The sequence below is a fragment of the Gallinula chloropus genome, assembly GCF_964237585.1.
Source record: "Gallinula chloropus genome assembly, chromosome: 4".
NCBI lineage: Eukaryota > Metazoa > Chordata > Aves > Gruiformes > Rallidae > Gallinula > Gallinula chloropus.
In genome coordinates this window covers 28,589,995-28,607,698 of record NC_140088.1, presented here as the reverse complement: position 1 = coordinate 28,607,698, position 17,704 = coordinate 28,589,995, and the positions used below count along the sequence as shown (strand labels likewise).

Sequence of the window (17,704 nt, the reverse complement as noted above, 5' to 3'; positions counted from 1 at the left end):
TAGCCTCAGTTGTGAGCACAGTACCAACCCTGAACTAACTCCCAGTATAAACATTCTTACCACACAGAAAGCAGCTTTTCCCACTATGAATATGGGTTAAACTACTTTGAACAAAGACAGTCCTAGTAAAATCCAAAGGTGAAAACACATTCCACAGTGCAGTGCTTTACAAAAACAAATTAAATTTTCAGGATCAAAAGCATCATGTCTTTCATCTAGTCACCTCTATCCTGCTTCTCAAATGTTCTCCAATTTAATTTAGGGGTAGTTTTAGATACTGTACACAACCTTGCATTTTGGCATGGAAACACCCTTTCATTGTCTACAGCATGCATAGAATAGCCATAAATTCATACTTAAATGGCACTAATTTTTCCACTAAGATAATGCCTTTATTTCTTAATTGTCCTTCTCCAGTAGCAGACACTGCTACACAGACTAATTAACTACATCTTGTACTGTGGCTCCTTTGTCCTTGTTACAGCAGCCTGTAACACCCTAAAATGGGACATAAATTATATTTACTACATGGAATGTATTAATAAAACAGGAATTTACTTATTTTCTATCTTGTTCAGACACTGTAGTGATAGAAACAACACAAATACCTAGAAAAGCGATAGCAGAAGTGACTAATAAAAGTGAAGGATAGGCAAGTGATGATTTTGACGTGTGAATCATGGTGAGTAATTCAACCAGTGCTAACTTACTGAGATGCAAATTGATTTTTGTTTCATTACAGTACTTTATGTATAGTAGTAATTTACAGATTTTTAATAATTGCATCGCCTATGCTCCTACCATCTATATGCTAAAAAAGCTAAGAGACAGCAGTACTTATTTGCACATATCCCTTAGGAGACACTTGCCGTTTACAGAGATCTGTAAATAAAGGATAGGTGATCTGGGATGAAAAGCATTGTTCCCAGATCTTTCTACACACATGGGCAATTTGGAGACTGTACAAAAACATGTACAGTCTCCTCTCTACCCATCTCTCTCACAGATCTCCAGAACAATGTGGCACTAAGGAAATCCAGGTGGTCAACATTAAAAAAAAAATAATCATCTCATTGCAAAAAACTTTCTCTGAGGTGGAAGTAATTATTTTCTTCACTTGGGGCAATTTGGAAAACTTTACATCTATTCTGATGTCATAAGTATAGAACTCAACTTTTACTTTTTACTTTGACATACTTATGTCATAAGAAATAAAAGCCTGAGCTATTAATTTCAGTCACATGCATCTGTAATTTGAGCTCTTCATTCCATTTTTTTTTATTGAGATCTCTTCTGACAAGTCACAAGAAACGTAACGTATTAAGCTTGAACTCTTAATTCATTGTGAAAGTAGTACACTGTCTGCCCAACTTTCATATTTCCATGTCACAGTATTCAAAGATCTGCAGCCAATTACATAACAGAGATCATAAGATGAATTGAAAGGAACTGGTATCCATGTACATATTTACTGACAATGCTCACCACTTGCCAACAAATCCATGTTGCCAAGGTTCAAGACAAAGTATATTACTTTGTGTATTGTGACAGGACTAGGTTATTCTGCATTTGACATTTTCCAACTTCACACTGCACAAGAAACCAAAATGCTTCATATACTCAACCAAGACTCAGTAATCCAGGTTACTTATGATTACTCAGGTGTAGAGAATGTGGAAGGAGATGATCTGGTGATTATTTATACAGCCCTTCTATGAAGCATGACTACTTTTTTCTATTTTTGTATCTAAATTAAACATTAGCAAATAAACAAGACACTATCTTAACAATTCAGTTTCATAATAAACCTTATGTTGCAAATATATGTTGCCCCAAATATTTTTTTTACTCTGGCCTAACAGCAAATGTTATCAAGCTAAATGCACTATAAATTCTACTCATAACATCATGAGCAAGAAAGGAATGCTACTCTTTCTCCAATTAAATGTCAGTATGGTGCACACTGCTTTAGGTGGTCTTTAGCACCCAAATCATTGACCTTGCTTTCAGTGTATATTTCTAAAATTCCTTTCAAAAATTAGTAATTATAAGGCTTGCCTAAATCCTGCAACCGAGTAACAAAAAAGATACTTTGATGGAAGCATATTTTGTATGCTTTTATCTACAGATGCAGAGATTTACACTTCCTAAGTAACCATACTTAGAAGTGAGATATAAAGTCTTCTACTCTCTCACTATAAACAGAAAACATCCATCCCATTTTGTGTTTGTTGTCCTCTTAGCCAGGTACACCTCAGGCAAATCCCACCTGTCAGGCAAGATGTTGGCCTTTAAGTGAATCCCTTTGAATCCTCCCTTTTAAAAAACAGTCCATGAAAGCAAGAATCAAGATTATAGTAGTGTGGCCACAATTTATTTAGATTACAGCTAATTACAGTTGTTATCTGTAATAGGTTGTAACACTATACAGGGGAGGTGGCATTATAGGAGGCTAGATCATCAACTGACATCAAAATGGGGCCAACAGTGTTCTCAGTTCTTTTATTTCCAGGCAGCCCTAGTTGCACTAGTGGTGATGGCAGTTCTGAGAGAGGACAGCAGAAGCAACAGCTTCACAACTTGTAAAAGAGTGAACCATTTGAAACATCAGTGTCACTCCTTTAAACATCAGCACTAGCAAGACTGAGGAGTGAGATTTCTGACAACAGAGGTTTTTGCTTACTTTCCAGTGAAGTTTCTAGCTGCAAAAGTGATTCTAAGACCTTGCTGGCCTAATGCATAAAGCACTGAAGCATTTTGTTTTCTCTTTTTCTTCATAGCTGACTAAACCCTGACTAAAACTATAGTAATATTTAAAGGGATTGGGAAAAGATGACATTAAACAGTTAATATTCTTTATATTAATTCATATTGGAAAACATAAATACCATGGTGATGTTCTGCATTTTTTAAAGGAGCCTGAAGACTTCTTCTGGATTCCTTCTGCCTAAAACATGTAGAGCAATTAAACTGAAGTTTGAATAAAGAAGCAATAATTGACTGATCAATTTCTGCAATACCTACTAGCATGTGTTTTTTGCTGGTCTTGATAAAAGCTTGTAACTTGTAAAACACATCTGTCCTGCAATGATTTGTGGAAAGAGACCACTATCAGAATGAAGGAAGACACTAGTGAATTGAATATATCAGCAACACAAATAGCAGATTTTCAGTAGCTGTGTCTCTCAGAACTTCTGATGATCTGAGCTGTACCTGAACATGAACATGAATTACAACTACTTTTAAAAATCTTTTTTGTTCTTATTTCCATTGAGAAGTGACACCAATCTCCAGCACAGACTGAGTTAAGTTTCCTATTCCATTTTCATACAAGTGTTTAAGGTAAAGAGGCTGCTGAACTAGATAAAATTACACTCAAACATTTAAAGGATCTATGCAACTTTGCTAAGAGGAGAGAAAGGACTTCAGAAGAAGTATCCAAAAGATAGCTGCTAGAAAGCAAAGTACATGCCCAGCTAGATGGGGACTTTTGCCTGTATTCCATCTGGTATTTCTGTAGCAGTTAGGATACAATTTCAGCAGGATGAAGCTTGTTACAGATAAAAATCTGTCTTCTGTAACATGGACTCTACTGCTTTGCAACTTTGCTAAAAGAATAATGAAACAGTTAGAGGGGAGCACTCTGCACCCAAAGTTCACTTCCTGTCAATTTAAATGGAGTGTTACTGTTATTGGCATCTTTCTTTGCCTTGCCTCTTCATGTTGTGCTGCTGGTAACAATTCCTGGAGCAACCACCACTGTCTTTAAGAGGAGTCTTCTTAAAGAAAGTATCTTTTCTGCAAGTGATCCTCCTGGCAATGCATTATCTGTAGATACAGTTGTGTGTTGAACAGGGAGAGGCTAAGGTTGCTTGATTACAGGTAGGATTATCTCCTATCCATAACACAATCAACATTTCTATTACTTCTTCCTCATCTTAGTCAATTGATGTGACTACACCTGTTGCCTACCAAACTTCACTATCTATTTCCTGGAACATAATGCTTACATTGAAGAAATTCATGGTATCCATGATCCTTGCTAGGAAATAACAAAGGTAAAGGATGCCACCTAAATGTGTTGTTAAATAAATAAATGTGCATTTTAAGTCAGGAAAAGACAAAAAAGACAGAACAAAAATTAAGTTTATGCTGAATAAAGCATAAGTTATCTGTTTTCCATTTTGAGTACACCCATACCCATTTGAGTGCCAAGCCTATGTCACTAATATTTGTGTGGGAATGACGTACCATTTATTTTTGGGTTTGCAACTGTTAGTGTTAGCAAAAATAAGTTGGGTTTTTTTTTTCCTGTACACATTCTACATGAAATAAATCCCTTACAGGTCCAGATTGCCATGAAAAGTGAAACAGAGAAACACAGCTCAGAGTACCGAAAAAGGAAAACAGTTTTATAAAGACACATAACATACAGCTATTGTTTCACTTTGATTAAAAGGCAGACAGCTTTAGTCCTTATTTACCTCTATGAGGTGAACTGCTTTGCTGAAGTCCTTGGAGTTTTCTCTGTGGCTTCCATGTAGGTATACACAGCAAAAAAAAATTTTACTTATCTTTTCAATTACCAGTTCAATCGTGCTATATTTCTAATTAAACATTCTCATAGCTCAACATTTAATTAAATTAATTAATTAAATTGTGGTGTGGTGGGTTTTTTTTAACTTAGAAAGCACTTTAAAAATTTAGTTTCAGACACCTGGCTAAAAGAATCCAAGTTCTAATTTCAATTAATCTATAAACTGTGCATTTGGACTCACGTCCCAAGGTGTTCTCCTACTGGCTGAAAGACATAATGCAAGTACATTTACAACGTGGTTGCTGGAAGCAAGGTGAGTGGGGAGCTGGCTAAGAATGCATTTATTACTTAAGAATGTCAGGACCAAGGAAGAGAAGGGCAAATATAAGGAACACCACAATGCTTTTACCAAGCTAACTGAGGATGGTAATATACACTGGCAGGAATAGTTTTGACATCATTCATCTATGTTTTGGCTTCCCTAGGTACTTTAGCCCTTTAAAGGAGAAAGAAGCTGAGCTCTTACTGAAGTTTTTTCAGTAAGTAGCTTCTAATCTGGAAAGGTGAACAAACCAAACTGCCTCCTTTAATCAGAACAGGCTTTAAACTTAAATTACAGACTCGCATTTTCTTAAGGTTTTCGACCTGTTATTTTCCAATGGAGTTAGATGAAAATCAGAGTTAGTGTATTGCAAGCAAGCACCCTATAGCACTGCTCTCAGCTAATTCTGAGAGCTGCTGCATTCAATAAATGAGTCAATAAAGCACACAATATAGATAAATGCTGAGTCAAATTCATCCCTGATAAAACTAAGTCAGTAGTTACAAGGCTATGTCCTTTTGTGTTTGTTTAGAGCCTAGAGTTCTACTTGCTAAAAATACAGTACTAAGAGTCTATAGAAGGAATAAATCCTTTCGATTAGCTGAAAGAGTGTTTTTTTATGTCACACACTTAAATTCTTCAATTCCTGCAGGCTCAGCTCTCAGTTATCTGAACAATGCTGAAACCAGAAATTATCTAGTAACTTAACCTCTAGAAAATTCTGCAATTCAACCCAATATCATCTCAATCTAGGGATTTACATCTGAAACAAACATGTCTGTGGGCAAATGTGTTAAACAGCAACTACTGATACAATTATATGTGAATATTACTTTAAATTGTAAGAAGACACGCTACATTCCTGTCCATGCAAACAGCAAGTAGCTCACTACATCCAACAAAGTCATTTTCTACAAGCATCTAAAAGTATATCCATGTTCTGTGGTGTATTGGTAGTGCTTCCTACACACACAAACCGTGACACAGCATTTTCTGCAATGAAAAAAATATAAATTATTTCGATAACAGGAAGTGCAGCATTTTAATAATAGTCATTTCCTATCCATGCCTTCTGAGTTCATCAACAATATATTTTTATAAAGAGTATTGCAATGCAGCCATAGGACACCCGGATGCTCCTCCAACTCAGTCAAATGTAATTTGTGTTCAGCTCCAGGAGGTGTTTATGAATATGGTAAGTATTTCATATAGGAGATGACTGCCACAAAACCACTTAAGCAGGCAGATTACAGTGGAATCAAGCCAATACATTTTAAAACTGATACTAGGATGATTACTTCTAAAACTATACAATCAAACCATAGAACTCACTAAGATATGACATTGAAGGGGCCTAAAATTATCAAGATTAGACACTAACATAGAAAATGAAAATACTGGTAACTACAAAAATTACAATTATAGGCATGTTTTAAGGTAATTGAACCATGAACTGGCAGTGGTTAGGAGAAATAAAAGCTCTTCTCTGGGCAAATAATGAAAATGATAAATTGTAAAGGTTTCTTACTTTATTGTCAGTAAGATAGCATTATAGCACAGCACACTCACTCTGCTGATGCTGAAGAAAATTAACAAATCTGTCATTTTAGAAGAGAATCGAACATAAACATTTTGCAGCTTACATGCTTCATTGAACTAGACTTGCTGAGAAGACAGTCACTGTTGGGTTTGTTTTTTTGGTTTGGGTCGGGGTTTTTTCCTAAACCATTCTGGGAATACATATGCAATCTTCCTCTTTGAAAGTTATGATGATTATGCATCAGTACAATTATATTGGCTAAAAATATTCACTGTTCTAAATAGGACTCTGAAAGAAAAGCAAGCTGTACTGTTATGGGTACTGCCTCACTTTCCTTAGTTGCCTGCATAAACATTCACTGATGAAATATCACTATCTCTTGACACTTGAGTATTCTAAACAGTTTTCACTGGCTAGCTATAAAGTCACACCCCAAGTATCTTTCCAAGTTTCTGACAAAGAACCATCATAATTCCTGTGCAACTGGAACTGCCAGACTAATTGTTATACTTAAGAAATCTAGCAAGTCTTCAGGGTCTTAAATAGAAAATAAGGAGATTATTTTTTAAAATATGTCTGATAAAGTATGAAGGACTCATTCTGAGCAGCAGGAAATCCAGGTGCTGAGTTAAGGTATAGGGAATAGCATTTTAGGAGACAAACGGATGAAAGCAGAATCATTTGGTTTGTTACATAGAAGACTCACTGAAATCTGCAGCAAAGGATTTAAAAAAAAACAGAAAGAAGTGACCTCTCGTCACTGTTTAGAAGAAATGCTTTTGCTTCAGTGAGTATTGTTAAATCAGCCTCACTAACAATCATCTCTACAGATATTCCTAAATTTGGTACCAGTATATACTCTGCAAATTAATATCCCGCAGAGAAAAAACACAAACCTTCTGCAGCACCTTCACACTCTCCATGCTGTATTGTACAAATCAGGCACACATGCAATACACCAGTGCATTTTTCCAAATGACAATGCAAACGATTCTTATAGTAGTCATCTACACAGCATAAATGGATTTGCTCTTAAGAGCATTCTGCTCCAGTAGAAGTCAAAAATGTTTAAATGAAAAATGTAGGTGTGTCTTTCAGTTTGGGTTTCATTCTTCTTGTGGGGATTTCCTCAGGCCTTCTTTCTACAGTGCAACTCTCCTTGAAACAGACTTCTACTGCAGGAAAAGCTGTGAGTGCATTTGGTTAAAAGTTCATGTCAGCTGATTCTTTCAGTGGGTGGGTAAGAAACTATATGTATAGCTCTGGAGAAAAATGATTACTCGAAAAGGCAGGCAGAAAAACTGTTTGGAAAGAGAAGTTGCAGGAGGTGATTATGTTGGAGAAACTCGCATGGAGTAAACTAGGGTGTGAATTTTCAGTGAATTACTTTGCAGTAATTCTCTACGTGGATGCTTTGGTTCATACTCTATGCATGTCTATACATTAATAGGGTACTCTGCATAAAACCCAACCAGGCCAGATTCAAAACCAGTAGAGTGATGAGATGCAGTATTTACTGGGAACGGTAGAGTGCCAGACTGCTACAGCTACCCTGTCATCAGGAGCGCTCTGTCTGGAATCTCCACCCAGCAGGGCACAGCTCTGCAATCTCTGCAGTGCAACCTACTACACAGGGTAATGACAGTGATTCCAGGTTGGCAGTAGTGAGGAAAACTTCCCAGTTCTGCAAAGTTCCTTTCCCATATTTTGTGGGTTGTTTTGGTACATGACAAGAGCCAGTCTGGATTCTGAGCTATGCCATATGCGCAGCAAGAGGCATTCTTCTCAGCCAGATGCTGCATCTGTGGCAGCAACTCCTGTTTCTGTGCCCCAGTCTGCAGCACAGTAGGTTCTTCAGGACACTTTACAGACAACCCTTCTCCTTCAAATAACCAGTGGCAGTGCACTCAAGCTGGAATTATGCACAGATTCTGCAAGTTCAGACTTGCAGAAACAAATCTAGAACTACCACTATGTCAATTGTAAAACAGCTTGTTTGACTTCAGTTATCATTGGTGTTCAGGGAAGTGGAAGAGAGAAAGGAGGAAAGGGAGTAGGAATTTGGACGATGCACTAAGGTGACTGATGGGTACAAGGTGAGATTGAAATTGAGAGCTATTAAATTCTATTTGCTTTTTTGGGGGACTGAAGGGGACAAATCAAGGGGAAAAAAGTAGGCAAATTTGTTACTGAATAATCATATAAACAATCAGATTGTTACATTCTCAGACATGAATAATGGTGTCTTCCACATTAGTTTATGGAATTTAAGAAGTAGGTGAGATATATAAAATAGAAGGCATTTCACAATTGCTTTTGTCCTCTGCACTACAGTTCACTGCTTTTAACAATTCTACTAGTGCAGCTGGTCTATAAAGCTGACAAAGTGTGGCACAGATGTGAAGAAAAGCTACAAGCAGCCAAGCGCATAAAGTTCTTAGGTTCCTACCTGCCGAAGTCAGTGTGAGCTACAGAACACCATATATCCTGATGGTCTTAACATAATGCAGAATTGAGTCCTAAAAAACAGTTTTCAGAAATACCTACCATATTTTGCAGGTTTTCCATTCTCTTCTACTCTTCCTCCCTGCTCCCTACCCTAAACGCCTCCCCCCAGGATAAATTAATTGTCACTTAAGGGCTTCTCCCCTGAACAGTGTTGGAATCCTTCTGCTGGAAACACTGCATGAGAATAATCTGCCAGCCAACACAAAGCAAAATCCTTGCTTTTACTTCTGTTTTTAAAATTTGAAAGTATTTTTATTACTTTTTATTCTGAGAATATTTCAATAAAATTCACTGGTTTTAATATTGGTTTAAGTCCTGTTGACTTTGCTGTTGCCTGTGTGCCCACGGACCCATTCCTTCAAACTGGATGCCATTGATTTCAATGGAGTTCCGTTGTTGCAGATTCACATGCAAGGTCCAAGGTCTTGCAGTAATATGACTACTGTTAAATGCAGGAAAGTGTCATTATATACAAAGTCTAGTATGACAAGTACCCGTCAGTTATGTTCATCCTCATGCAATACATATAAGTGCTCAAGATTTACTTTCAAGTAATTTAGTCAATATTTTCCATAACATAATCTGGTAAGTAAACTATCCTTAATGTTTATAGGTATAAGATGAGGAACCTATCTTGAACAAAATTCATCCCAGGGAAGGTGCATCCTAAGAACTCCTGTATGATGGCACCTTTTAGGCCTTACATAACCCTTAGGACATTGTGGCACACTGTTGAAAGCATTAGGAATGATGTTGGCTCTGGGAAACTGGAAGTTCAGCAGCATTATTTGTTTGGACTTGCTGTCTATATGGTTCAAGAGTTACTACATGTATCACTTTCTTCTAGTCATCTGAATTATGAGTCATACAAACCGAAAGCGGAAGGTTGTATGTGTGAACACAGCAGATGTGGATGTTTGTGGAGTCTGTTCTAAGGTTGACTTAGCCCTTGTTTTCTGTCCTGTGCCATCTAGGGCAGAGAAGTTTGAATCTTTGACAAGTCCAGGTAGCTACTGCCTCAGTGACAATCTGGGACTGAAGCCTGACTTAAAGGTTAAAGCCTCACGCTGCTAAATCTCTGGAATTCTCCAGTGGCTTAAAGTTTCACCTACAGATAAAAGCCTAGCCATATTTGTTTTGTTTAACTGAACAGGAGCAAGAAAACCCCACCAGCTCTGTGCTTAGCATGATAAATACATAAAAATGTCTCTCAATGATACTGGTTAACCGTGGGTTGCCTGCATGATACCCTGACACAGAAAGGCCAGTTAATAGCTAAAAGCACATGCAGAGATAGAAATAGTTTCCAAACCCAGGAAGCAAACTTGAAATTGGATCCATACAGGGAGGCTCTTGGAGCTCAAATGGCAAGTCTCCTCCTTCGGATCCGATTGCAGGCTCAGAACTACAGCCTGTAATCGAATTTTTTATCTTAACCAAACTTTAAATGTGATCTGACTGAAGGAAAACCTAAGCTTAAGTAAATTTATTGAATATAAAGACACACAAAAAATCCCTAATGAGAATATATATATATATTAAAGTACTCTTCTATGAAAGTGACAGAATCATCTGTAACTCACACTCTAGGCCTCTAGAACTGGGGCTCTGTGATGGTTTAAGCACAGGAGCAAACAGCAAAGGAAACAGCCAGCCAAATTGCCGCCATTACCCTGGTACGCCACTTGCGCAAATTTCCCTTCCCTCCTAGACCTTAGTGCCACCCGTGTGGCGTAACGGCTTTCAGGAATACGGATGCTGCACTGCGGCGGTGGCACAGTTCAACCAAACTTCCCCCACCCTCCGCCCACTTCGCCATTAAGGCCATCCCCTTTCTCGGCTATGATTGGCAAGACGGGCGGAGCCCTTCACGGCGATTGGCGGCTGCTGGAGAGAGGTGGGATAGGTTGCGTGAAGGGTAATAAAGTTAGTGGGGCTGGCTCGGTGCGGCTTAGACGCGGCAGCGAGTCGGCTCTCTATGGAGGTGGCAGAGGGAAGCGTTGGGCCGTTGCAGCTCCTGCTGTGGTGATTCGGAGACTCGCCCTGTCCCGCGCGTTCCCCCCTTCCCCTCCCCAGCCCCGGTCCCCGGCTCCCTTCCCCTCCCCCCCCTTCTCTTGCCTCTTCCCCTGCCCTTGGTAGCCGCCGGGACCCGGGGAAGCTGACAAGGCCTTAGGGAAGGTGAGAAATGCGTGAGTGGCGGGAGAGGGATCGGGAGCCGGGAGGGATCGGGTATTACTGCTGCAACCGACACTTAAAATGGCGGCTTCTCGGGCTGGCCGCCATTTTCTCGTCGGCCGCTTCTCGCTTGCTTCGGCACAAAATGGCGGCTTGGGTCGATGGCCGCTACTGTTGTCTGCTTTCGGATTACTGAGGATGTTAAGCGAAGGGCTAGGCGGCGTCGGCAGCCCTCGCAAGGCGCGGAAGGGAAGCTGAGCAGAGGCTTTTGAGACTAGAGTCGCATATCTGCGGCGAGAGACGTAGGATCTGGCAGCGTTGGTCCGTAGTCACCTTTACGGGGAATTCGGTCGGCTGCGAGATCCTGGTTTGTAGCTGCGGCCTCGGTTGCCCGAGAGGTTTGACTTTGGAGGGGAGTAGCCTGGATATAGATGGCGAGCTGCGATTTTAGGCTCTTTTAGGATCCGCATTGTTTAGGGGAGGGGTGGGGGCGAGGGATAGGTTTTTTTCGTTCACGTACTCCTCGTTTGTAGGGGTGGGCTGCCGAATAGCTGTGCTTGTCGGCAGCAGCCTCGCCTTGCCCGTGCTTTTTTTCGTCGGGCTTGGGCGGCAAGGAAAGCGAAGGAGCTGCTGGAGCGGGGGTGGCGATAGAGAGGGGGGAATACTGCCTACTTCCCTTCTCCGCCTCGGTTTGGGCGGACAGGGGTAGGTGCCGTATCCGCCGGCGGCACTAGGAGTGTTGCCCGCTCACTTCCCTTGCAGAGAACAAAGAACCGGCCGCGCTCCTGGCGGCGCCTGAGCCTGGAAACGGGCGGCGCCCGGTGGGGGAAGGGGGAGGTGGCTCGGTGCGCCCGGAGCCGCCAGCTCCATGCGGCAGGGTAGCGGCTGCCTCCTGCGGGGGGCGCCCCTCCGTTCCCGCAGCCCTTTTGTTCGGCGGCAGCCATGTTGGGAGCCCTTCCTCGTGCCACTGCCGGCTCCTCCGCCTCGGCCAGCGGCCGGTGGCGGGGCCCGCGGCGGTAAACGGGCGCCGCCGGCTTAGCGGGGATGTGCTAAGCATTTCGCAGGCTGGCTTTCCGGGGAGGTGACTACGCTCAGCATTGTGTGTCGAAGCAGATCTGTGGTGAAGCCTCAGAGTGCCTGTAGAGGATTTTCTTAGGTGTTCCACGGGCGTATATGTTCCCACGATGAGCTTTCTGCTACGTGAGCAGTGCAGTGAATTTTTTCTTCCTGCAAAATAAAGTTCGAGGTGGAGAGGAGCGATTATATTACCATTTCATAGCTTAATTTGGCTCTTTAGAATTCGATGTAAACTACGTACCTGTTACTATATTGTCTGTTATGTGATTTGGTGCCTCTCCCTTCGAAGCTTAACTGTTCTGCTTTGTCATAATTACATCTCGTAAAACACCAATAAAGGATTAATTAATGATGCTGTACTAGCAAAAAACCCAGTTCTTTGCTTTAAAGTCTGCAAGTGCTTTTGACGGGTTGACAAAGTGAATTCAAGGCTCTTGCTTTCTTAGTTCGTGATTCCCTTGTGTCACCTACCTCACTTGCAGTGGCTAAAATTATTAAATTGACATTTCTGGAATATTCCCAGTATTCCATAAATAAGACTCCTTTTACCTTTCTTGAGGCTTGTGTTTGAGGATTTTTCTACCTCTAATGTTTGTATTTCTATAAGTTAAATACTATGGCTGCTTGTGGAACAATTATAATATGAATGCTTAATTTGTCTTTCTAGGTTTTGTTTTTCCCCACCCCGTCAATTTAATTTTATTCTTTTGAAGATTCTTCGTTGTCAAGCCGCCAAAGTGGAGAGTGCGATTGCAGAAGGGGGTGCTTCTCGTTTCAGGTACTAACGCTTTTTGTGTTCCTTTGATGGTTACTCGGTATAGTTAACTCTCCTTTGAGGAGTACTTTTTTAACTTCACCTGATTGATGCATTAATGTAAAGCATTGGGATCTTGAACTTACACAGTGATTACATGGTTGTCTTCAACAGTGCTTCTTCAGGCGGAGGAGGTGGTAGGGGTGCACCTCAGCACTATCCCAAGACTGCCAGCAACAGGTATGCTTCCTTACTCTTTGATATGGCGTGATTTTAAAGGCAGACAGTGCTTAATGGTGAACAGAGTTGGAAGTATATTTGAAGTTGTACAAGGAATACCTACTGAGTTCATGAGGTGTTAATGTACTCTAGTCTGTGACAGGATAGTGTATGATCTGTTGAAATTGATCTGTTGAAATTGTCATGAGAAAGCCTGTCCTTTTTCAGTTAGATCATTTTCTTGGGTGTCTTTTTATTGATGAATTAATATTTTACAACAGATACTGCAGTGTTGGTAGGGGTAAGTGCATGCTTTTAACACCAGTTACAGAATTAGCTTAACTAAAACAATACTGACGGGTTACACAGGTAGTTCTTGAAACTGTTTCTCTGTAACAGTTATACTCAAAATTTTGCAGCGAGTTCCTGGGGAAAACCCCAGGGCAAAACGCTCAGAAATGGATTCCTTCACGAAGCACTAGACGAGATGACGACTCCGCAAACGACAAAGAACGACATGATGCAATCTTCAGGAAAGTAAGAGGGTAAGTTCTTTGTAAGATAAGTTTTCTTTACTTACTGGTTTGGGGTTTTGTCAGCATTCTATACCTCTAATAAATTAATGGGCAGGAAGAAAGGAAGATACCTGGGTGCTCTTTAAGGGGAGGTGGGAGTGCTCTTTGGAGGGAGGAGGCAGAAATTGATAGGCCAGCAGGAAACACTTGAGAAACAGCTCTTGTGAGAGGGTTACTCTTTTGAATAGTACATTCAGATTCTCTCACACACAAGACACCATCTCCCCCCCCCCAAAATAAAAATGCACTTTGTATTTTTAATAGAATTGCAAAGAGTGGACTTGGGTCTAAAATGACTTGTAGTGCGCTTACAAATATTTGTAATCTGATTGATTGTTCCCTTTCAGCATACTAAATAAGCTTACTCCTGAAAAGTTTGACAAGCTATGCCTTGAGCTCCTCAATGTGGGTGTAGAATCTAAGCTCATCCTAAAAGGGGTCATACTGCTGGTAAGATGGCTTCATTTTTTTTTTTTTTTAACTACAGTGTTGTTGGATGTTACAGACTAGGCTGGCTGGTTTTGATGGGCTGGGGAAATAATGTGGTTTATGTAGTGTTTGATAAACTCAACATACAGAAAAGTCACTGCTGCTTTTCTCCTAAAAGGGATATACGGAGGGGAAAGTAGACTTAAATGCAGCATTTTGTAAATCTCAAGATGTGACGAGGTTTTTTGGTGATTTTTCTAATCTAATACACTAGTTATGAGTTTTAGTTCCCTGCCCCACCTCTTCCCATTTTCCTGACAAATAATTTTAATGGTCTTGGAATAGCTACCCCAGGTGACCTCTTGGTATGATGTGTCGTGTCACTTTTAATCTGAGGTCACATTGGCTGTGTACTAACTTGTGTTCTAATGATAAAATTTGAACTAAGGATTATAGAAGCAGAGAGTAGCTTTTTTCCCTTTGCTTCAGCATTAAGAGTAGTATTAAATTCCATTATTTAAACTTGAAATGGCGAAAGTACAATTAGGTGCTCTAGATCACATAGAGTGGGAATACTGTGTGTCCTGCTGCTAATGTTTGCCTCCTATGTGATGCTACCTTACTCCAATTTATTTAGATCGTAGACAAAGCCCTTGAAGAGCCCAAGTATAGCTCACTGTATGCTCAACTATGTCTGCGACTGGCAGAAGATGCACCCAACTTTGATGGCCCATCAGCAGAGAGTCATCCAGGACAGAAGCAAAGCACAGTGAGTATATAACTAAATCTGGAATGATTATTTCTGTTATGCATAGATGTGCTGGTTAGCTTAATCGTTTTCTTTCATCTCTTTAGACATTCAGACGCCTCTTAATATCTAAACTTCAAGATGAATTTGAAAACAGAACCAGAAATGTTGATAGTAAGTTTTAAAACCTGATCTTTACAGACTATACTTAACTTTTTTTCCACAGCCATGTTAAACAGGCTGCATTTTTTTTTTCCAGTCTATGATAAGCATGATGGTCCCCTCCTCCCTGAGGAGGAGGAACAGAGAGCCATTGCCAAGATCAAGATGCTGGGGAACATCAAATTCATTGGAGAACTTGGCAAGCTTGATCTTATTCATGAATCTATCCTTCATAAGTGCATCAAAACAGTGAGTATTCAGATTGGTTTGGGGCCTAAACTAAAATAATTTAAATGTTTATGCTGCTCTGTGAATCTTGGAGCGTAAAATACCATGGAAAATGATTACTGGCAGTTACCTACCTCCACTGTTTAAATAGTCTTCTGGGGTGATTAAAGTAAAATTGGCTTTGTTCAAAGCCATGGGAATTGTCTTCCAGTGAAGATACAGTTTTGTCTAGACACTGTTATGACAGGTCCTTCAAAGTACATAGGCTTATGGGTAGTAAGTACTTCAAATAGCAATTAAACTTAATTTACAAGTTGTCTCCAAACAAGATAATATTTCTGCATATATCTCTGTGTAAAAAGTTGTTGCTTATTGTAAATTACTGTTTGTAATCTGAAAACACCTAATTCCTGTTAAATATTTCAGCTTTTGGAAAAGAAGAAGAGAGTCCAACTCAAAGATATGGGGGAGGATTTGGAGTGCCTCTGTCAGATAATGAGGACAGTGGGACCTAGATTAGACCATGCAAAAGCCAAGGTATGTGTGTCCACTGTAGTCATTTAAGTCTCAGCCATAGAGTTTAACTAGTTTACTGAATTCCTCTATTCAGTGATCTCTTCAAGTACAAAACTGAGGTCAGACTTTCAGAGAGTACCAGCTACTGCTCCTACATTAAATGCCTTGATAGCAAAAGGATCTAGTTTTAGAAGTGGTATTGACTGCTTTTCCAGAACATAGTTCTGGTTATTAGGAAGTTATAAAAGTGAGATCATGGCTTGAAAATACATCTGTCTGGTACAAGTTAAGATGTATTTTGAATGCTGACTTGAAAGTTCTGAATGTAAACTTGAAATTGTCATTAGAACTTTGGCAGGTTTTCTTTGCCTCTGACTCAGACGAGATGTCTTAGTGCATTAGTTTTCCTGAATCTCTACTTGCCATCAAGGAAACTAAGATTTCCTGTTCTGTTGTTTGATCTTGGAGGTCTTGGGTATGGTTGCCTTCTCTGAAAATGCTGAAGACACTGGTAGAACTAGTCCTCATTTGTCACATCACTCTTGTTTCCCCCTAGTCCTTAATGGATCAGTACTTTGCCCGTATGCGCTCCTTGATGTCAAGTAAGGAATTGCCAGCAAGGATTCGTTTCCTGCTGCAGGTACGATAATGAAATGGCTTGCTGCTTCCTGTTCTTTTTCTCAAAGTGGTTTTGAATCCTTTTATAATAATTCATTATCTTCTAAGGATACTGTGGAGTTGAGAGAACACAACTGGGTTCCTCGCAAAGCTTTTCTTGACAATGGACCAAAGACTATCAATCAAATCCGTCAAGATGCAGTAAAAGTGAGTGATGCAGGTGTAAAGTCCTGTGTTTTTGCTTAAGTGTTAAAGCAAGTCTTAATATGCTTATGCTATTTACTCCATCTCACAGAACTTAACACTGTGAGCACGCTTGGGAGTAGTTCTTAGAGAATAGCGTGGCAGAGGTTAATGATTAAAATGTTGGGGTTCTTACAGTTCAGAAATAAAAGCTTTGGTTTCTTAGGGACTATTATGCCAAACTGATAAAAAATCTAATTCCTGTTTTAAAGGATCTGGGAGTTTTTATTCCTGCTCCTATGTCTCAAGGGATGAGAAGCGACTTCTTTCTGGAGGGACCCTTTATGCCACCCAGGATGAAACTTGACAGGGACCCACTCGGAGGGCTTGCTGATATGTTTGGACAAATGCCAGGTACACTGAAACAGCAAAGGCTGATGTGGCCGCTGTGTCTGTGCTGCGTTGAGCAAGCACTGAAACTGTCTTTTGTCTCTTAATTCAGGTAGCGGAATTGGTACTGGTCCAGGGGTTATTCAGGATAGATTTTCACCCACCATGGGACGCCATCGTTCAAACCAGCTCTTCAATGGCCATGGGGGTCACCTCATGCCTTCTGCTCAATCCCAGTTTGGAGAACTAGGCAAATCTTTTCTGAAAAGTCAGGTAAGGAAGAAGTTGTTCACAAGGTGACTTCAGCATGTTTAGAAGCTCTTCTATGGATGCGTATGTTATGGATTATAGCTGCTTATGTTGAAAGACTTCTCGGATTTGATTTTCATAAGAACTGATGCTCAGCTGATGCAAAAATTTTAAACCACCTTTTAAATTGTGCAAGAGATGCAAGGAATACACTTTGTTTTTTACTGCAAGAAAAGGTGCATGTGGCTTTGGTGGGTCAGAATGGTGTATTATATTTAAGTTAGCCCTGTTTCTAGGGATAGATGCTACTCTCCCACCACCCTTGCTCCTTCTTTCTCCCTTCCTGGCAAATAGAGTCTTTGTTCCTCTGGTCCCTCTGGTACTACTTACCATATGATGTACGTCACTCCATCATCTGCACTTCTTTCTCTATATCTCCCTTTCTGAAATAGGGGCAAAGCCAGCTCTACCATA

At 40.3% G+C, this 17,704-nt stretch overlaps 1 protein-coding gene across 1 annotated transcript in view; it reads left to right on the top strand.

Annotated features, from left to right (window-relative positions):
• Positions 1 to 10,749: 10,749 nt before the first annotated feature.
• The window catches only part of EIF4G2 (eukaryotic translation initiation factor 4 gamma 2), a gene marked incomplete at its 5' end in the record, with an annotated part of 11,464 nt that continues 4,509 nt past the window's right edge, over positions 10,750 to 17,704 (top strand). Inside the window, 14 exons of the mRNA XM_084263137.1 lie at positions 10,750 to 10,932; positions 11,047 to 11,085; positions 12,873 to 12,937; positions 13,088 to 13,153; positions 13,552 to 13,677; positions 14,055 to 14,157; positions 14,774 to 14,905; positions 14,992 to 15,058; positions 15,144 to 15,295; positions 15,701 to 15,811; positions 16,347 to 16,430; positions 16,517 to 16,615; positions 16,864 to 17,005; positions 17,094 to 17,254. Coding sequence (XP_084119263.1) covers positions 10,750 to 10,932; positions 11,047 to 11,085; positions 12,873 to 12,937; positions 13,088 to 13,153; positions 13,552 to 13,677; positions 14,055 to 14,157; positions 14,774 to 14,905; positions 14,992 to 15,058; positions 15,144 to 15,295; positions 15,701 to 15,811; positions 16,347 to 16,430; positions 16,517 to 16,615; positions 16,864 to 17,005; positions 17,094 to 17,254 — 1,530 coding nt within the window. The remainder of the gene's footprint in view (positions 10,933 to 11,046; positions 11,086 to 12,872; positions 12,938 to 13,087; positions 13,154 to 13,551; positions 13,678 to 14,054; positions 14,158 to 14,773; positions 14,906 to 14,991; positions 15,059 to 15,143; positions 15,296 to 15,700; positions 15,812 to 16,346; positions 16,431 to 16,516; positions 16,616 to 16,863; positions 17,006 to 17,093; positions 17,255 to 17,704) is intronic.